Source organism: Hirundo rustica, chromosome Z (assembly GCF_015227805.2).
Source record: "Hirundo rustica isolate bHirRus1 chromosome Z, bHirRus1.pri.v3, whole genome shotgun sequence".
Lineage (NCBI taxonomy): Eukaryota > Metazoa > Chordata > Aves > Passeriformes > Hirundinidae > Hirundo > Hirundo rustica.
Window position 1 is genome coordinate 75,132,827 of NC_053488.1, and position 16,459 is coordinate 75,149,285.

Sequence of the window (16,459 nt, forward strand, 5' to 3'; positions counted from 1 at the left end):
TTCTTCACTGAGAATTTTGGAGCACCATTTGCTCCTGGAATAAAAGAATAAAAAGAAATGTGCGATGAGAAAACATAGAGTTGTCCCTTATGAAATTACTGAGCTGACCCCAAAACTTTAAACAGGTTTGTCTGTGAAACTGGGACCTTAAAATAAAAATATATGCTCTGAATGGATTCTTAAGTGAAGATGTAGTATTTGCCATGCCATGGCTGGATGAGAAAATGCTGTGCAAGCTTTCCCTGCAGCTGCTCAATGGGTGGCTATAAAAGCAGAATTAGATGTATCCCTTGCAGCCACAAATCATGGTTCCGAGGAGACACATTGGCTTCTGCAAGCTTTAAAAGTAATATTAAAAAGTGAAAGTTATGTTGGAAGAAAGGCCATGTATCACATAAAAACATATTTAGGTCAGAAGAGATTGTCAGGCTCTGCATGTGGTCTGTTAAGGTTTTCAAAGCACGTCATGCAGATCAAGGTGTGCATAAAACAGTTCATAAAACAGGGTGTGAAAAAACATGATATTGTGCTATTAACATTTTTTAGAACAATGTTTATTTCATCTCTAGCTTAGAGTTTTTACTTTTTCTGTATGTTTTACAGGTTACATAGTATATTAGGATGGTGGGGTGGGTCTCTCAGATTTTTTCCCTGGTACTGTTTGCAACTTCAAAAGTTTGGAGATTACTGTGGTAAACCATATGTATGTGTGGTTAACCAGATGTAGCCAAGATTTCTTACTGCACGTAGAACAGCTGTGGTGAATGGTCTTGCATCTAATTTTAGGGCTTAGAAATAAAGTGAACTACATGCCCTGAGGCAGAACCGTGGTAACAGAAATAGGAGTCTTTGGGAGGAAAATAGATGATTATAAGCTAAAGAAAAATCCTGTGGCTAGGAAAAGACAAAGAAGCAGTACAAACTGCTGCCTTACAAAGTGCTTATGAGGGGAAGGAGCCTGTGGCGCGTACCTTTGCTTAGCGCAAATGTTGTGGAGGGAGTGGAAGCAACAGGGCAGTGCTTCAATAATTATGCTGCAGCATTTCAGGGTGCAGGGAGGTGTTAGCGCAAGAAAGGAAATAAAACCCAATGTCCCTAGTCTCTCAGTCCCAGCCAACAGCCCTCAACAAGAGACAAGGAAGTCTCTTGTCTTCCTTTGGCTCACACAAAATTAAAATGCAGAGACTGGGGAAAGTCCCATGGTTCTGATAGTGTTGGGAGTTCGCCTGGAATTAAAGGGCCCAGGAGCAGCTGCATATTGATACCACCAAAACCACTGGATAGCAGAGAGTCACACCTGCTCTTAGGACAGCTGCCCTAAGGAAGCAGGTAGTGAAAGAGAATGAGGGGCTAAGGACTTGCTTAAAGCAGAACAAAGAAGGGATGTACATACAAGATGAAGCACCCAGGGTGCTGTGTTTGCTGCAGTATGTAATCCATTCCATTGTCATAGATACTAATAACTTGGCATTTCTTGGCTTTTCTTTCCCTGTTCCTGTTTTGTTTGTACTGTCACATATGCAGAGTGATGCAATATTTTTATTGTATGTCAGTTCTTGTGGCTGAGGTGACAGGAGAAACATAAGAATGAAGTGCAGCAAATCAAATTTGAAACTGCATTAATCTCCAAATCAGAAAACTATTTTCTTTGTGAAAATATATATATTTCATATTATTAATATGGATTGTGCTTAGTCGCTTAGGGATACAGTGTTTCAATATGTCATTTTTTAAGAAATGGTGTGTAAATGAACACGTGTATACACACCTAGAGAAGTTAACTCTTGTGCATTTATAAAATGTGATGTTTTGAGCACTAGAAGCAGCAATTGTACATAGATCAGCCAAATCCAGAACTGCTTTCCGTGATAAACTGAGTTTTAACAGAGTCCGTAAGTCCTTCAGTGTTGTGAATGGAGTGATGGCACCTTTGTCTAATACTGTCTTTGGGGTATTTTTAAAAAGTTGCCTATAAATTGGTGGCCCTTGGATGGGCAGAAAATAGCAGTTTTTTCTAAAAACCAGTTTCCTCTATGCAAAAATGCTGTATGTATGTGTGAAATACAGTCTTACACCAATTTGCTGGAATTGATTTTTCCACTTTTAAAGAGCTAATCAGATAATTTTTGAAAATTAGTGTAATGGTATTCTAGAGGTGAGAGCTATGCATCAGCAGTGAAGGACTATTAAACAAGACAGTGTTCTGATGGTCTGCTTAGAAGGGTGGCAGCAAACAGTAACAGGACATGATGGCATATTTATATACTTCTGTCAGCTTTTAGCGTTCAAATGGCTGTTCAATCATATTCTGACCAAGTCAGATTGCATGCAAAATTGTCCCCTTTATTTTCAGCTGTAGTCTCTCAGGCAATTTGCAGGCTCCATTTGCATTTGAGTTTATATGAATTTGTATGAACACACACTCATGCTGGTGTCTGATTTCCACAAAATACTCAAGTTAACTTTCTGTATACTGAAATAGGTGCATGTCTCATTAAAACCCTTACAGAATGTGATTTCAGTAATATCATGCTCTTAGAAGTAACATTAAGGTCTCAGCTACAGGAATTTCAGAGTTTGTCTTTGTAGACTGAGTAATTTTAATTGTAACAGTGCAGTTGTTTGTGTAGACTGCATTTGCTTTAAGAATCAAATCCCTAATAGTACCAACAATGTCTTTGTGAGCTTCTCTGAGGCCTTTACGGGTGTCACCAGACAAAATTACACAGGGAAGAGCACAGACCTCCAAGAAGACCAAGGTTGGCTCTAATCAGGAGCTGAAATCCACAGAAGTGTTTACAACAGCCTTGCTGGACTCATAGGTGAAAAATCACGTTTTTCAATCTATCAAAATTTGGGGCATCTTTGTCTGTCGAAATCTGGGCTGTGGCCTTGTAGCCAGACAAAGCTATTGCCTTTTCTAGGAGGTTCTAGAACACAAGTTCTGAAATAATTCTGCAGGAGCAAGGGTTTGTTAGATCTCAGTTGTCAGGGCTTGCCTGAAGCTTTGTTCTGCTCTTTTAACTCTTACAGCAGTTGTCTGAAAGAGTGATAGGTGTTACCTAATCAGTTTTAGCTTGCTTTTATATGGTTGTATAATTTGGTGTCTATTTTTATATAATCTTCATCAGTTTCTCTGCCTAATGGATAGAACTAACAAGTCTCTGTTCTTTTAAAAATGAACTTTCTGAATGGCAGCATAGAGAAGAACAGATATGGGACAATAGCAAAGGCCTAAAAACAGTAAACACAAGGTGGTACCAGAGCCAATCAAGCTACAGCTAGCCACCCCACCCACTAAGGGGGTATTTAGTAGACTGAAGAGGAATAAACTCTCACCATCAGCCCTGGTGGCTTTCTCTTGGAGAAAAGCTGTGGTCAGGGATGACTTGCCATAACCCTCTCTCCTGTTCCAGACTAAGCAGAATTCACAGAAGAGTCTGTGGATAGCATAACAGTACAGAGAAGGAAGAGATATTATAAGGTCTGTAAATTCAGAAATATATTTGTTATAGTTGGCTGTATTTTTAATAGTAATAAATAGATTTGGATTAATAAGAAGTTGTTTGGTTTTTTTTAGATTGCTGTAGTCTAATGATGCATTCTTAAATTCTTGACTTTCTATCCAGGTAGTGTTTATGAGGCCCACATAAACTGCATGAGCTGTACTACAATACTCTTAGAAGTGGGCAGACTGGGGCTGTGGGGGTTATACTTGGCTTCCCCTGGCTGCATAATGGACACAGACATAGAGGGGGGTGGGGGGGGGAAAAGGCATTGCCATTAAGGACAGTTTCTACCAAGGTGTTTTGTATGAGGGAAAAGAGCAGGTATGCTAGAAATCCTTTGTCTGTCTTGGCTAGGGATGAAGGTGGAGGTTTATAAAACAAGTGAACTGACAAAAGATCCACATACGCTTGAGCCTGCTTCCAGATTTGCAGGAGAGTGAGTCTGTGCAGTCATTGTGGGTCCCTGACAGCTCCACTGCCAAAATGAATTCCAGAATGTAAGAGGAGCAAGAGGCCCTGCCCCTGGACCTCATTGTGAAAGGCTACACTGTGGCGAGGCAGTAATTTACTTTCATAACATTACAGCTTGCAATCAATACTCACACAGTTTGCTGAGCCCTGAGGGGACAAAATGAATGGGTTTTTTTTTTCTTTCTACCTGGAGTCCACTGGCTTGTGTCTGTTACATGCCTAGTTTTTAAACCAGCTCACCATGATTTTGAGAAGAAATTTTCAACGCAGAATTCATCTCCTGGGGAAAGAACCTTGGAAATAAATAGAAGCATGTTAATCACCTGATTTTCTTCCCCTTACCCTGTCTAGCATTGCTGTGCTCTGTTCCTTCCCATGCTAATCTCAATATTTCTGCTGTTGATCTTATTCTATGACCTGTGTGAACATCCTCCAGAAGTGTTGGCTTCCCAAGTTGTCATAGAAGGCTGGTGGGAAGAGAGGGGTTTGGAAATTTACTCACGGATGTCCACCTGAGGCCCAAGAGTAACTGGTTCTTTGCAGAAGCTTCATCCTTCCATTTAAATGTGCGGATCAGCAGCTTGCTTGGACTTAGGCTCAGCAGATATGGCACACAAGAGCACCATGTGCAGCACATATTTTTGAAATACGTTTTTAATATTGGGATTCCCAAAATAAGTTCTGTGCAGAGCTGGGAAGCTCCATTATAAATAAAAATATTTCTCATTCTTGCTAACACATAAGCAGCCAATTGGTCCTTTTAATAGCTCAAGAGGTTTCAGTAGGACAGTTAGCTAAGGAGGTTTTGCAAAGAAAAAACAAAAACCAGTTTTCTGGTGTAAAGTACAAATTTTCTGAATGAGGAAAATGTCTTTGATTTTTTTTTTCTTATAATATAGCATTTTAATAATTTTAAAATAATATTAAAATATCTTCTGTAAAATCCTGATGTTTTTGGGAAGGTAAGGGTGCAGTGTTTTCCAGAGCCTGTTGTATTGGTAGACAAAATCTTCAGTCTTGTGGTTTTTCGTCACTGGGATAAGCTATGGTCTGTTTTCCTCTCTGCCCCACATCCCATAGGAGTTTTTTCTGTAGCTCATCTGATTTTCCTCTCATCTGCATCATTACATTGTTACCCTCTGTATTCTTGAAGTTGTCTTTTGCTTTCTTCTTTCCCTTAAATATCTCCCTCCTTTTCTTCACCAGTTAAGAGCCTGAGGTGGGGACTGCTGGTTTTCTCCTGTTGAAATTGTTCAGTTTCCTCAATGCCTCTCAGTGCTTTGCATGGGGGGGTCACAAGTGGAATGGACTTGATTTCAGAGAGTGAAATTCAGTCACAAGCCCTTCATGATAGTATCCCAAATATCAGAGACATCATTGGTTTCCAGCCAGAGTCTTGCAAGATGGTCAGGTGCAAATGAGAAATGGTGTTGATTATTTTTTTGTGAGTTATGCAAATGAGACAGTGAACATAGAACTCTTGTGCGACAGTTTACAATGGTGATTTAGCATAAACAGAGTATATATCTCAAACCCATGATTAATTAAGACTATCAGTTGCAGTTCTGGATCTCAACTATGTTACTTTTGGAATGATAGCCTGCTATATTTTCATTAAACTAATCATATAACTAATGTCTGTAATTCAAAATCCTTTATGTATAGGAAGGGTTACTTTAATGCTGACCACATCTGCTATTTTATTGCTGTAAATACCCAAAGATAAATGGAGTTTTAACCAATCAGAAGTAAAAGAGCAATTTATTTGAATGGTGTATCTATTGAATGGTATAGTTCTCCTGGCAGAAACCAGGAGACTTTATAGTAAATTGTATCCTGAGGTGAGATCTAGATTCAGTAAACTGAGCTTCTACTTTACCAGTTTAGCTCCTCTTTTCAGTCTTCTGGCAAAGTGGGACATTATGTGCTTACGCAGGAGTGCTTTTGGAGACAGCCACCTGCCAAGGCCTGAAACTTAGCACACATTTATTTATGATCAGCCACTAGACAATTTCACAGTTAACAGCTAAAGATGAAATACGACTCAGACATTCAGGTTTGGACAAACAGTTTCTCCAGTCTGACACCATGTTACTGGTCTAGTGGCCATGGTGTTGGTTGGCTTTCTGCCTCTCAGTTCACAGTGAATACGTAAAGGGCTCTCTGATGATATAAGCAAGTGTCTTCTCTCTTTGCCAAGCCCCACTGTTGGTAGGACACACTTCCTCAAGGGCAACATGATCCAAAGGATAACTCTCTCATTTGTAGGTAAAAATTAGCGCATTGTGGGCCACTGAAATAGCGAACTGAGTGCCAGGTACCTTCTAATTGTTGCAGCCATGATGTTATTTTATTAATTTTACTGTTTTCAGGGAAGTGGTCTGCATTGTTTTGTCAGTGCACGGTAGACAAGCAGATCTTATGCCACAAAGCCATTTGTGCTTTTTGTCAAATGGTTTGGTTTTTTGAGTGATTCATGCCACCACTGTGGTTTCAGTTACTTTGAAAACAGTAAAAAAAGTCTGTACTTGTACTGACTGCTTTTTGCCATAAAATCTTACTTTTTACTCCTTCAGCCTTTTTTTGGTGCATTGGTTTGTTTACGTGGAAGAGAGCTCTGAGGAAAATATTTTAACCCTCTATTGTGCTGTTGCAACCTATGCAGAATTACAGGCATGTTCATGCAGAGATTGCACTGGGATAATGTGGTGTCTTTAGACATGTCAGGTGAAGTTACAAAAAGAGAATGTGAGGCTGTCACATCTCGGGGTGTGTTTGATCAGCCCTTGTTTTGTAAGGTTGCAGTGTGTGTTCTGCTGGTTCCAACAGCAAGCAGGTCAGGGAAACCTGTATTCCTAAAATGTTCAGTGAGGATTATGTGGGTCTTTTGCAGGAATTAACAAGCACATTTGAAGTACAGAGACTGTGTTATCAAGTGGACAGAGTGCTTGACAGGAGTCTGAGAAAAATGTTTCTCTTCAGCCTATACATTGAGTCATTGTGTGATGTTTGGCAAATTGCAACAACTGCTCCCCCCCACCCCCCTCCCAGGAAACAGAGAACCCTGCTTTACAGGAGATCTGTAAGAGATAGTATAATATAGTGATTATAAAGAAACAGTTCTTTGCCAAAGTTTGGATAAGCATTGTTAGCAGCAGCATTCATTTTAATTTGTTTCCTTAATTAAATGGGGGTTTGACATAGGCAATTTGTGTTTCAGTTGGGCAGACTGATCGTTGGTGGAATGGTGCAGAGGTTTTGGTGATATTTTTTTACTTGTAAACAGAATTCTTATTTTAATCAGAGTAAAGATCTTTATAATTTGAAGCCAATTTCCAACAGAGGTTTGCAAATTGCTAACATAAGGTTCAAATAAATTACAAGGAAATACTGATGTTTCAACTATCTTTTACATTGTTCCAGAAATAGTTGGTGTTCCTTCTAGTAAAATATTTACACCTTGTTTTGGAACAGTGTTAGCTGCTGCTGAAAAGATCATGAAATTAAGAGACAGAAATCCATTTTTTTGTGTTTGCATCACATCCTGGTACCAAATGACTAGTGGTCACCCCCCTGACTTCTGGTCAGAGAAAATTTGGGATTCTGCTGTGAGGTGGTATCCACACGTGGCTTTGCTGCTGCTGTGGTTTGTCGGGCAGCTCCTGGATTTGATACTGGTGGTTTCTGAGCTACTGCAAAACAAATATGCATTGATTCTGATTAACTGAAACATAGTTGAAAACTATGATGAACAGGGCCTGTTAGCATGTCTGGATTGTTGATTTGAGTATTTTCCACTGATTCCCAGATATCAACAGGCAATATGTGAAATATATTGTTCATATTCTCTTCCTACCAACGCAAGACATGGCTTAAAAAACCATAGGTTTGACTACTGTCTCCGGAGGAATAGACCACAAATTAACTGGTTTGATGTCTGATCACACAGAACAGCTCTTGAATGTGTCTGTTGCAAAAACTTACAATATAAAGGCCCAGAGAATGCTAGTTTGCCCTAGATATTTCCTTCTTGCTGTTGCCTCATGCTCACATAAAAGGCTTAGAACATACCTGAATGGGACATTCTAAAAGCTATTCCCCTGGATGGATCCCTGCAGCAAGAAAATATCTTCAGCTTGTATTCTCTATTTCTCTGCTGTCCTTTTCATTGTTTTCAATTCACTTACTTATATTCTCTCCACTTGTTCTCCCAGGAGATGCCAGACAATAATTTCCTATACTGTAGATATGGGACTTTCTGAAAATGCCCAGGTGAGGTAAAGTGTGCAAGATGAGAACTACTTTTAATTAATTCACAAATGTTGCATTATATGATTGTATATATTTTAAGAGTGGAAGCACCTCATAATACCAGAGTTACAGTTTATTAATATTTGCTCTACAGTGGTCCCTAATTAGTTAGAATAGATTTGACCTGTTCTATTCTCATAGTAACATATCAGGTTTGAAAAGGTCACAGCTACTGGTATCTAGAAAGACTCTTACAGTTGTGCTCACATGAGTTCCTTAGCAATTCAGTCAAGTTGATAAAAATAGAAATAATAAATGGAGAAGGCTGATGCTGATATCATAGCTTTTATCTGCCATTGCTTTGGTCAGAGGATTTGCACTACAAAAATTTGTTCAGTGTGAAGAGATCTTTCTGGATTAGAGAAAAAGACTTTTACTAAAACTTCTTTTACATCTTATTATGATTCTTTGAGCAAAACTGGGTCACCTCTGGCTGCTGTGGAGGCTGAAGCATCTGGGCTTTGCTGTAATCTGTGTTTTGCTGTCAGTATCCTAGACTCATTGCCAGTTGAAGAGAGACAAAAGATGGTGCTCCCACCAAGACTGCACCTTTGCTTCCCTTTACTCTTTTATCAAGTAACCTGATGAAAAGACCAGGTGTGACAAGCACTGGCTAGCTGAGGGTTTTCCCACAATCTTGGAATTAGCTGATCATGCAACCATTTGGTCTCTTACTACTTAAGCCTGACACAAATGTGTTGTCACACAGGAGAGAAGCTGGCATGTAAAATGCTTTCCCATAGGCAGTGCAGTTTTTTAAACCAGTGGTGCACAACAGGCTTAAAGGAACAGGCCTAGTGATAAACATCTGTAACATCGGGGTCCCCTAATGCTAAATCAGGCAGTTTTATATGACTATGAACCCTCAGTTCCTTTGCTGGTTGGTTCAGTTGTTTTCAATCATCTGTTGTGAAAGGTTTTTAAATTCTTGGATTGCCTTGCAACCTTCTGCTTTGCTTAGGAACGCATCAGTCAGAACTGAAGGCATAGCCTGGAGTTACAGTACAGTGGTATGGAAAGTCTTGGTTATTTCTAACCTTAGTCTGGCAAAGGATTCAAGAAGGTGCTGAGGTATTAACATCTCTTTGCTAAGTCATTTTAAAAACTGGATTTGCAAAGTTACTGACAGTGTATCTCCAAGATACAGAAAAGTTTCATTGAATAATGCTCTGTAAGCTACTCTGACTCTTTAACCCGATATTCCACCAGGTTCCATGTGTTCGTGAAGTTACAAAGCCACATGGCACAAAGAGCTCGGGGTATTAAAACTGCTGTGCAAGAATTAATTACTAAATTTTTTTCCGTGGTCCAAATGGGGTTGGATTACCTTGTCTTTTTTTAAGCAATGACGCTAACTTCTGAGATAAACCCCATTTTATCCAATAAATAAAGTTGAAGTCTGTTTAGAAAATTAGGTGTTTTGAGAATATTTGTATTTTAGAATGGGATACAGTATAAGATGGGAGTGTCTGAGGCACATCACAGGTGACATTCCTGACTATTTTGTTTGCCCTGAAACTGTATTTCTCAATGGTTAGCAGTTCAGAAGGTATTCTTGACACAGAATGTGGCTTCACTGGAATCATGGTAGCTCTGCTGTGCCTAAATCCGTCATATACATTGTCTATTTTATAACTCTGGGTCAAACTGTGAAAAGCTGAGATAAGAAATACATTAAGAAGTTCATAGGTGGTGAGACAAGAGCCTGCATCATGGTGCAGGTGGCAAGGACTGGCACCTGATCCAGCTCCTCCATCATAACCTCAGATGAACTCACTTGTGCTGATCATGGTATTTCTCCAAGTAACCCCGCTGAGAGCTGCTGAGAAAGTAGTGAACCCCTATGTGAACTTCATATGCCAAGGCCTGAGTTGCCACCCAGATGACAATGAGGTCAAAGAGTCCCAGGAAGATGCTGTGCAAAATGTCCTCTGCAAAATACATCAGCTTCCACCTCCCTCCTCCTCCCTAGCCCTGACACATGGAGGTGTTTGTCATCAGGGCAGAGTTTCTTTGTGAGGTTGGAAGCAGTGCTGGACCCACCTAAATCTGTGCTCTCGCTTGATGTGCTCAGGTTGAAATTGATATCAGAGGATTTTGATTCTCTCCTGTGTCTCATGCTTTGTGCAATCCTGCACCTGGCTTGGTAGCATCTCTGGACTACACACTGCTTTTTCAGCTCCACCTTCCCTTCTACTCTGTAACTCCCTGTATATGCATTTAAACCAAACTTAGCTTCTTGATGTGTTGCCTCATGTGTGCAGAAAACGACACACACTGTCAGTAAAATTTCTTTGTGTTAGTCTTTTCTCTGCTTTTTCTATTTTTCGTGGAAAAAGAGTGTCTTAGTACAGTGTTACAAGGTTATGTTAATTAGAATAGCAATTAGCCCAAAGTAATGCTAAGTGTGTAGAGTTTGGTGTGTTAAATGTATGAATTTCTCAGGACAGAAAGGCTTTGCAGAAAGGGCCCAAGTCTTCATTGTGTTTTTCTTGTATTTGCTTGTTACAGGTTGTGAGATTTTGTGCATAACACATGCTGTCATCTTGAGCAGATTTATACAGATAAACATTATGATCACATGTAAGTTAGTGTACTGTAAGCTTGTCTCTTAAAATGAAAGTTTACAAGTAAATTACCAAAATCTCGTTGTTTAAAACACACTGTAGGCAGGTCAGTGGGCTAAAATTTGGGTTTTACAATTCTGAGGAAGAATTTTTTGCTTGGGAAAAGTATTGTGCTCCTTATCACCCTTTGATCTGTACATGATGTAACTTGTAACCTATGTCTGTCCCTTCTTTTGTGTTGCAAAGGGAGAGCTTTCTCAGGGTATTTTGTACACAGTTATACTTTGATGTTCTTTGTAGTCTGTGTCCTTGGTCTATTAGGTCAGTGCTCTGTGTTATGAACCTCATTTTGGAGCTTGCAAAAATGTGAAATATACTGAAATACCTCTGTCTTTTCTTTTTCAGGATATAAAGTTTTGAACAGTGCCTCCCCAAGAAGTGCGATAAGAAATGGCTTTAGGAAACAATACCCAGAAAAGTTATTCCATCATCCCCTGCTTCATCTTTGTTGAGGTGAGTGTAGCCTTCAGTTGCCAAGCCTACGCAGAAGGCAGCTCTTCTCTGTAGGAATTAAGTCATTTGTTAGCCATTTTTTTGGTAGCAAAGGATGCTGTCTTAGTTGATCACATAGATATCCATCTTCATACTTAGTGCCAGCAGATCCCCCTGAAAAAAGTCCTGCATGAGTTGCCCAGATCTCAGATGCAAGCATGCAAGAACAAGTAGAGACACTGTGTATCCAAGACTTCTCTCTCTGGTTTTCTGGCTAGTCCTGTGGTACTTGGCAGAGAATGGGCAATAGCTGCAGGTGTAGGTCACCAGCAGGTGATTGCTCATCTTCCCAACCTTTCCTCAGACCTCTCTCCATCTTTGTGCTGCACAGGGACTTAAACTCATTCAAGGAAACTTCTGATCTCACAATCTGATGTTTCATGGGCTTGGGAAACAACACTAGGCTCTGATTTCAGTTCAGGTGGAACATAAAATGTAGATGATGCATGCCTGACCTTTAAGTGTGATGAAGAAGCTTGGCTAGCACAAGGGCTGAGAACTGTCTAGCAGTGAATCTGCAGTTAATGCTCCATGTCTATGTTAAAGGCAGTTGGTGTGGTGGGTTTTTATTTTAAACCATATAATTGGCAGTTTGTGGATCTTCTTTTACTTAGCCTAACACTGATAGACTTGCCAACGTTCATTATTCAAATCCATGATTGTTCAGCTGGTGCCTATAAGGCTGGGACAGTTTTCCTGGCAAGGGAAGCAACTCTGTGTCCCCAGGGAGGATGAAAGCTTCCATCAGATTTAGATAGCAAAAAAGAGATAACTGCCTGTAAATAACCACCTTCAGAGCCACCTGTCTGATGTAGCTTGAATGGAATCCCCATACTTTGGCCCAAGTTCTGAGGAAAGTTGAGCTCTACCATAAGAGAAATGCTATGAACTGTCAAAGGATTAATTGCTGTTCTGATGGAGACAATGGGTCACTGCTTTATTCTACCAGCTAGAGAAAGAAAGGGTAAAAAGGAGTGAAAAGCAGAAGTTCAATCAGAAAAACACCCAATAAAAACAATCAGGAATGAGATCTCTCAAATTTATTGCTAAACAAGCAACTCTGAATACTTTTAGTCCTTTAAAGAAATGAATGATGGGCCTGGTTGTCACTATGACAGTGACATAAATTATTCCTCCTCTAGACAAGACTGCCATGAGGATTTTTTGCTCCATAAACGTACATTCCTTGTCCTTTCACATAGTTGATTTGCTGATTAAAATACAACATTAAATTAAAAATCAGTCAAAACCAGAGAGGTAGTGTCTGAAAAGATGTTCTCTCTGCTACGTTTGATAAAAATTGTCTTCTCTGCTTTGTCCACAGTATAGACTTTTAACGTAGCACTACTGGGACTACAAATTCATAGACTTGTGTCAAGCATTGTAGCATTAAACATCAGGAAATCTAATTTCCTGCTGGGAGTACAGATATGATGGATAGTAGTCATTCCATCTGAAAAGTCCCTGTAAATCTAAAGGCACACTGGAGGTGGTGTTCTTTCCCACTGTTGTGTTTCTGAGACTAAAGTAAATGCTTTTTTTTTTCAGAGGTGCTGCCCCAGACACCAAGCCCCGTGCTGGATTACCTGGGTTAGGACAGACCCTATTTTTGTTGTTTTGAAGCAACTATGAAAATTGATTAGCAGTGTGACACCTTGCTGCTGCTGTGAAAAGCAGTACAGCTGAAAATAATGTTGCCTGCTTTTCTGACAATGTTTTTCTGTGGGAAAAGAATCCAGCAGCAGCCATGCTAGCTGACCATAACAGGAAAAGAGATAGTCAGTAAAAATTATCATAGGCCTGTTCCCCAGAATGTGCTGCTTCCCCCACTGGAATCTTGTCCTCTGATTAAAAGTTTTGAGGTATTTGCTCTTAAGAAAATAATACTGAGCCCTAATTGTCATGTCTGATGCCCTGCCAGTAGCTATTTGCTAACTGCCTACTCTGCAGTGTGCCTTCATGAAACTGTGGTAGCAGAGGTAGAAATGAGGTGTCACAAGGACTTTGGACACTTTAAATACTGTCATGCTTCAGTCTGTATAAATATAACACAGTTCTAGCCATTATTCTAGTTTTTATTTTTTTCCCACTGAACTAACTTGTAGTAGTTGTTTATTATGGAACATGACCTGAAGATGCATGGCACATTACAAAAACTTAAGCTCTGTGCCTGACTCTACAAATCCCTTTTTAGGTTGAAAATATGAAAGTTTTAATAATAAAGAGATAACATGTGATGTCTAATCTGAAATGACAGAAATATTTAATCAACATTTCCATTCCCTAATTGGAAATACAATGTCACATTATGAGTGGATTTAAAGGCTAAATAGAGAATCATTAAACTAAATTTGATCCACTGGTCAAATCTGAGTTCCTCTCCCAAATATTGCAGGCAGCTTTCTGGACGACTCTTTATTATATTATAAGAGGTGTCATTATAAGAGGCTGCCATTTGTCACCAAATGTCTGTGAAGGTTTGGTGCAGTACATTTTGTTAAACAGAAAAACAATTAACTAGGATGTGCAGGAGACTAAGATTCTCCTTCTCCCTACCTCCTTTGCGAACAGCTTCCTGGAAGATGTTAAATAGTAGTGCAAATATGCCCTACTCCATAGGTTCCAGAGCTCTTTGGAGTCAGTGATGGACCCAGTGCATGCAGCAAAGGCTGCAGAGCTGCTTTTGATATGCTCTGGACCTATCCCAACAAATGCCAGTAGTGCACAGCAGCTGTGTGAGGATTTGTTGATGGCCAGAACTGATCACTAAAGTGGTCTCATGGATGGCAGGCAAGCCTAAGAGAAAGTAGGAGAAGCGGTGTCTGGGGTGACAGGAGGAAAATTCCCACGTTCTTCTTTTTTCACTTATGGTGGCCTGTCGGGGGCTCCTTTTTAGGAGCTTAAATTCCCCGGCATTCAGGTGGTCTTAGAGTTCTGGCCCTCTGCAAAGCTCTGTGCCAAACGCAGGAAAAGACGGAGTCTTCAAGGTTACATGATTCGTTTATTAGTTCTTATCTTACAATTTTCTCAGTGTCCGAAAGATGTTTGCTGCGGCTTGGACATCTGGTGACTCCCCCCGTCTCTGGGCTGTCCTTATCTTTTATACTAATTGCCACGTATTCTTTATTTACTATTTATTACCAATGTCTATCACTATTACTAAAAAGGTCATCTTTACTCTGACCCAATCCTCACTAACTACTTTGTGCCAACGTCACTGCAGAAATGGAGTGAGGGAACAAGAAGGAAGAAGAAAGGGACAACGCCCCAGATTCTCCATCTTGCCCCATTCACTTCAATGCCAAGAATCCCAAACTCACTGTTTTTTCACCCTGTGATATACTAAACTACTATTTTTACACTCTTGTGGCCTGCAATGCTTCCTGCAGTGCAAGAAGCCTCTCCCATGGACTGAAATCAAATCCAGTGTCTCTCTGAGCTCTGGGCTCTGGGCTGGGGTCCCAGACCCCCCTGCCCAGGTCCCTGACCCTCCAGGGCAACCAAAGGAATGCCCTGGACTCCAACAGTGGCCTTTGTTTACCGAAGCTCTGTGTGGGGCATCTTCTCCCTCCTTCACCTGCTAGGTGCAGTGTCAAAAACATCTATAACAACATTTCAGCACAGCTATGCCATTATTTTGCTATCCCACTTTACAAGGTTTGATCCAAGGAGTGCTGTGTTACATCCTTTCATGGACCATCTATGTGTGTGCTGGTTGAAGTCAGGGAAAGGTGCAGTCATAACTGGCAGATGTGTTTTGTACATGAAAGTACAGCCAGTTTTCTACAGATGAAGAATAAATTGTCAGAACAACTAAGGTCCCTGGGGTCTGGGCAGTGCCAGGGATAGAAGTGGGAGAAGTGTAATGCCTGGCAAATCCCAGTCCCCTTCCTGTGGGACTGGTGAGCTACCCTGAGGTCTTCATCCAGCTGTTTTCCATGCTCTCTGCTCTTGCCCTTTCTTTGTTCATCTCATTTTGACAATCAGCTTCTAGGAGAAAACTCAGGCTCTCTTTCTAGGAGAGAGTCCTGTATGGCTTTGAATCTGAAAGGTCAGAGTGTTGTCCTTGCTTTTGCAGCCTATTTGATGCTTATCATTAGTGACAGGAAGTGCAAGGCAATGTGGTAATTGCATCTATAGCAAATAGATGTTGGAAGGAAAGTTTCATACTGTTGAGTAAACAGCATCCCCACAACTACGCATGACTTCAGGGGGAAGGCATGAGAGCAACTTCAGAGCCATTGTGTCTGTTTGAACAGTGGTTTTTGAAGTATCCTTTTCCTCCTGCAAAGAAAACACTCCTCTCAACAAGAGTTAGGATGGTAATGACTCTCTAGGAGAAATTTGGTCTGGAATTTCTGCTGATGAGGCATTTTTTACTTTCTTTTTCCTCCTCCTCACACTAGAAGTCCTGGCCTGAGGGCTTGAGGCCTGAGGGCTTGAGTTGTTTCAGGGAGTTGTCTAAGGATTTATTTTCAAGTGCAGTTACTCCTGAAGGAGTTGAGCACATCTGAGGTGTGCATCTGCATATGAAAACAGTAAAATTTTCTGGGACCAAATGTAATTAAATTGTCTTAAATTGATCAAATAGTTATTACTGACTACCAAAAGGCCTCGATATATGACCAATTATATTCTTCATTGTGCTTCATTGTGGATTGTAATCCTGACTTTGACAAGGTAATAGGGACAGACTTAAATATGTAACACCATTAAAACTTAAAACATTGCACATCTCTAAATTCTGTAACCTGAAATCCCACTTTTTCACACTAAATCCATTTTTCTGCCCTCAGGAAAGCTTTTGCGGGTGAAGTGGAAACTGTTTCTTCTTTACAACCCGATATATAGGACATTGCAAAGGACTGAGGATTTTATATAGAAAATATCTTCTCCCATTCCCCCAAGTGAATAAAATAAAAAATTTGAAAACCAAAAGCTCTAGTCTTACATTTATTTTGATACAATCTTGGATTTGAACTGTAGTTACGCTATAGCATCACAGGATTTCTGTTTCTACAGTGAGGTACATTTTCCTTTACTTTTTGC

The 16,459-nt window shown here is 40.2% G+C and overlaps 1 protein-coding gene across 5 annotated transcripts in view; it reads left to right on the plus strand.

Annotated features, from left to right (window-relative positions):
- PLPPR1 (phospholipid phosphatase related 1) overlaps nucleotides 1-16,459 on the plus strand; it is a 167,726-nt gene that overhangs the window by 76,088 nt on the left and 75,179 nt on the right. For 4 of the 5 annotated variants that reach the window (XM_040090656.2, XM_058424128.1, XM_058424129.1 and 1 more), the window contains exon 2: nucleotides 11,264-11,371. In XM_040090656.2, the coding sequence (XP_039946590.1) occupies nucleotides 11,309-11,371 (63 nt within the window). In that variant the 5' untranslated portion in view covers nucleotides 11,264-11,308. Of the gene's footprint in view, nucleotides 1-3,354; nucleotides 3,485-11,263; nucleotides 11,372-16,459 lie in introns of those variants that run through there. The other variant, XM_040090657.1, reaches the window with a different exon arrangement.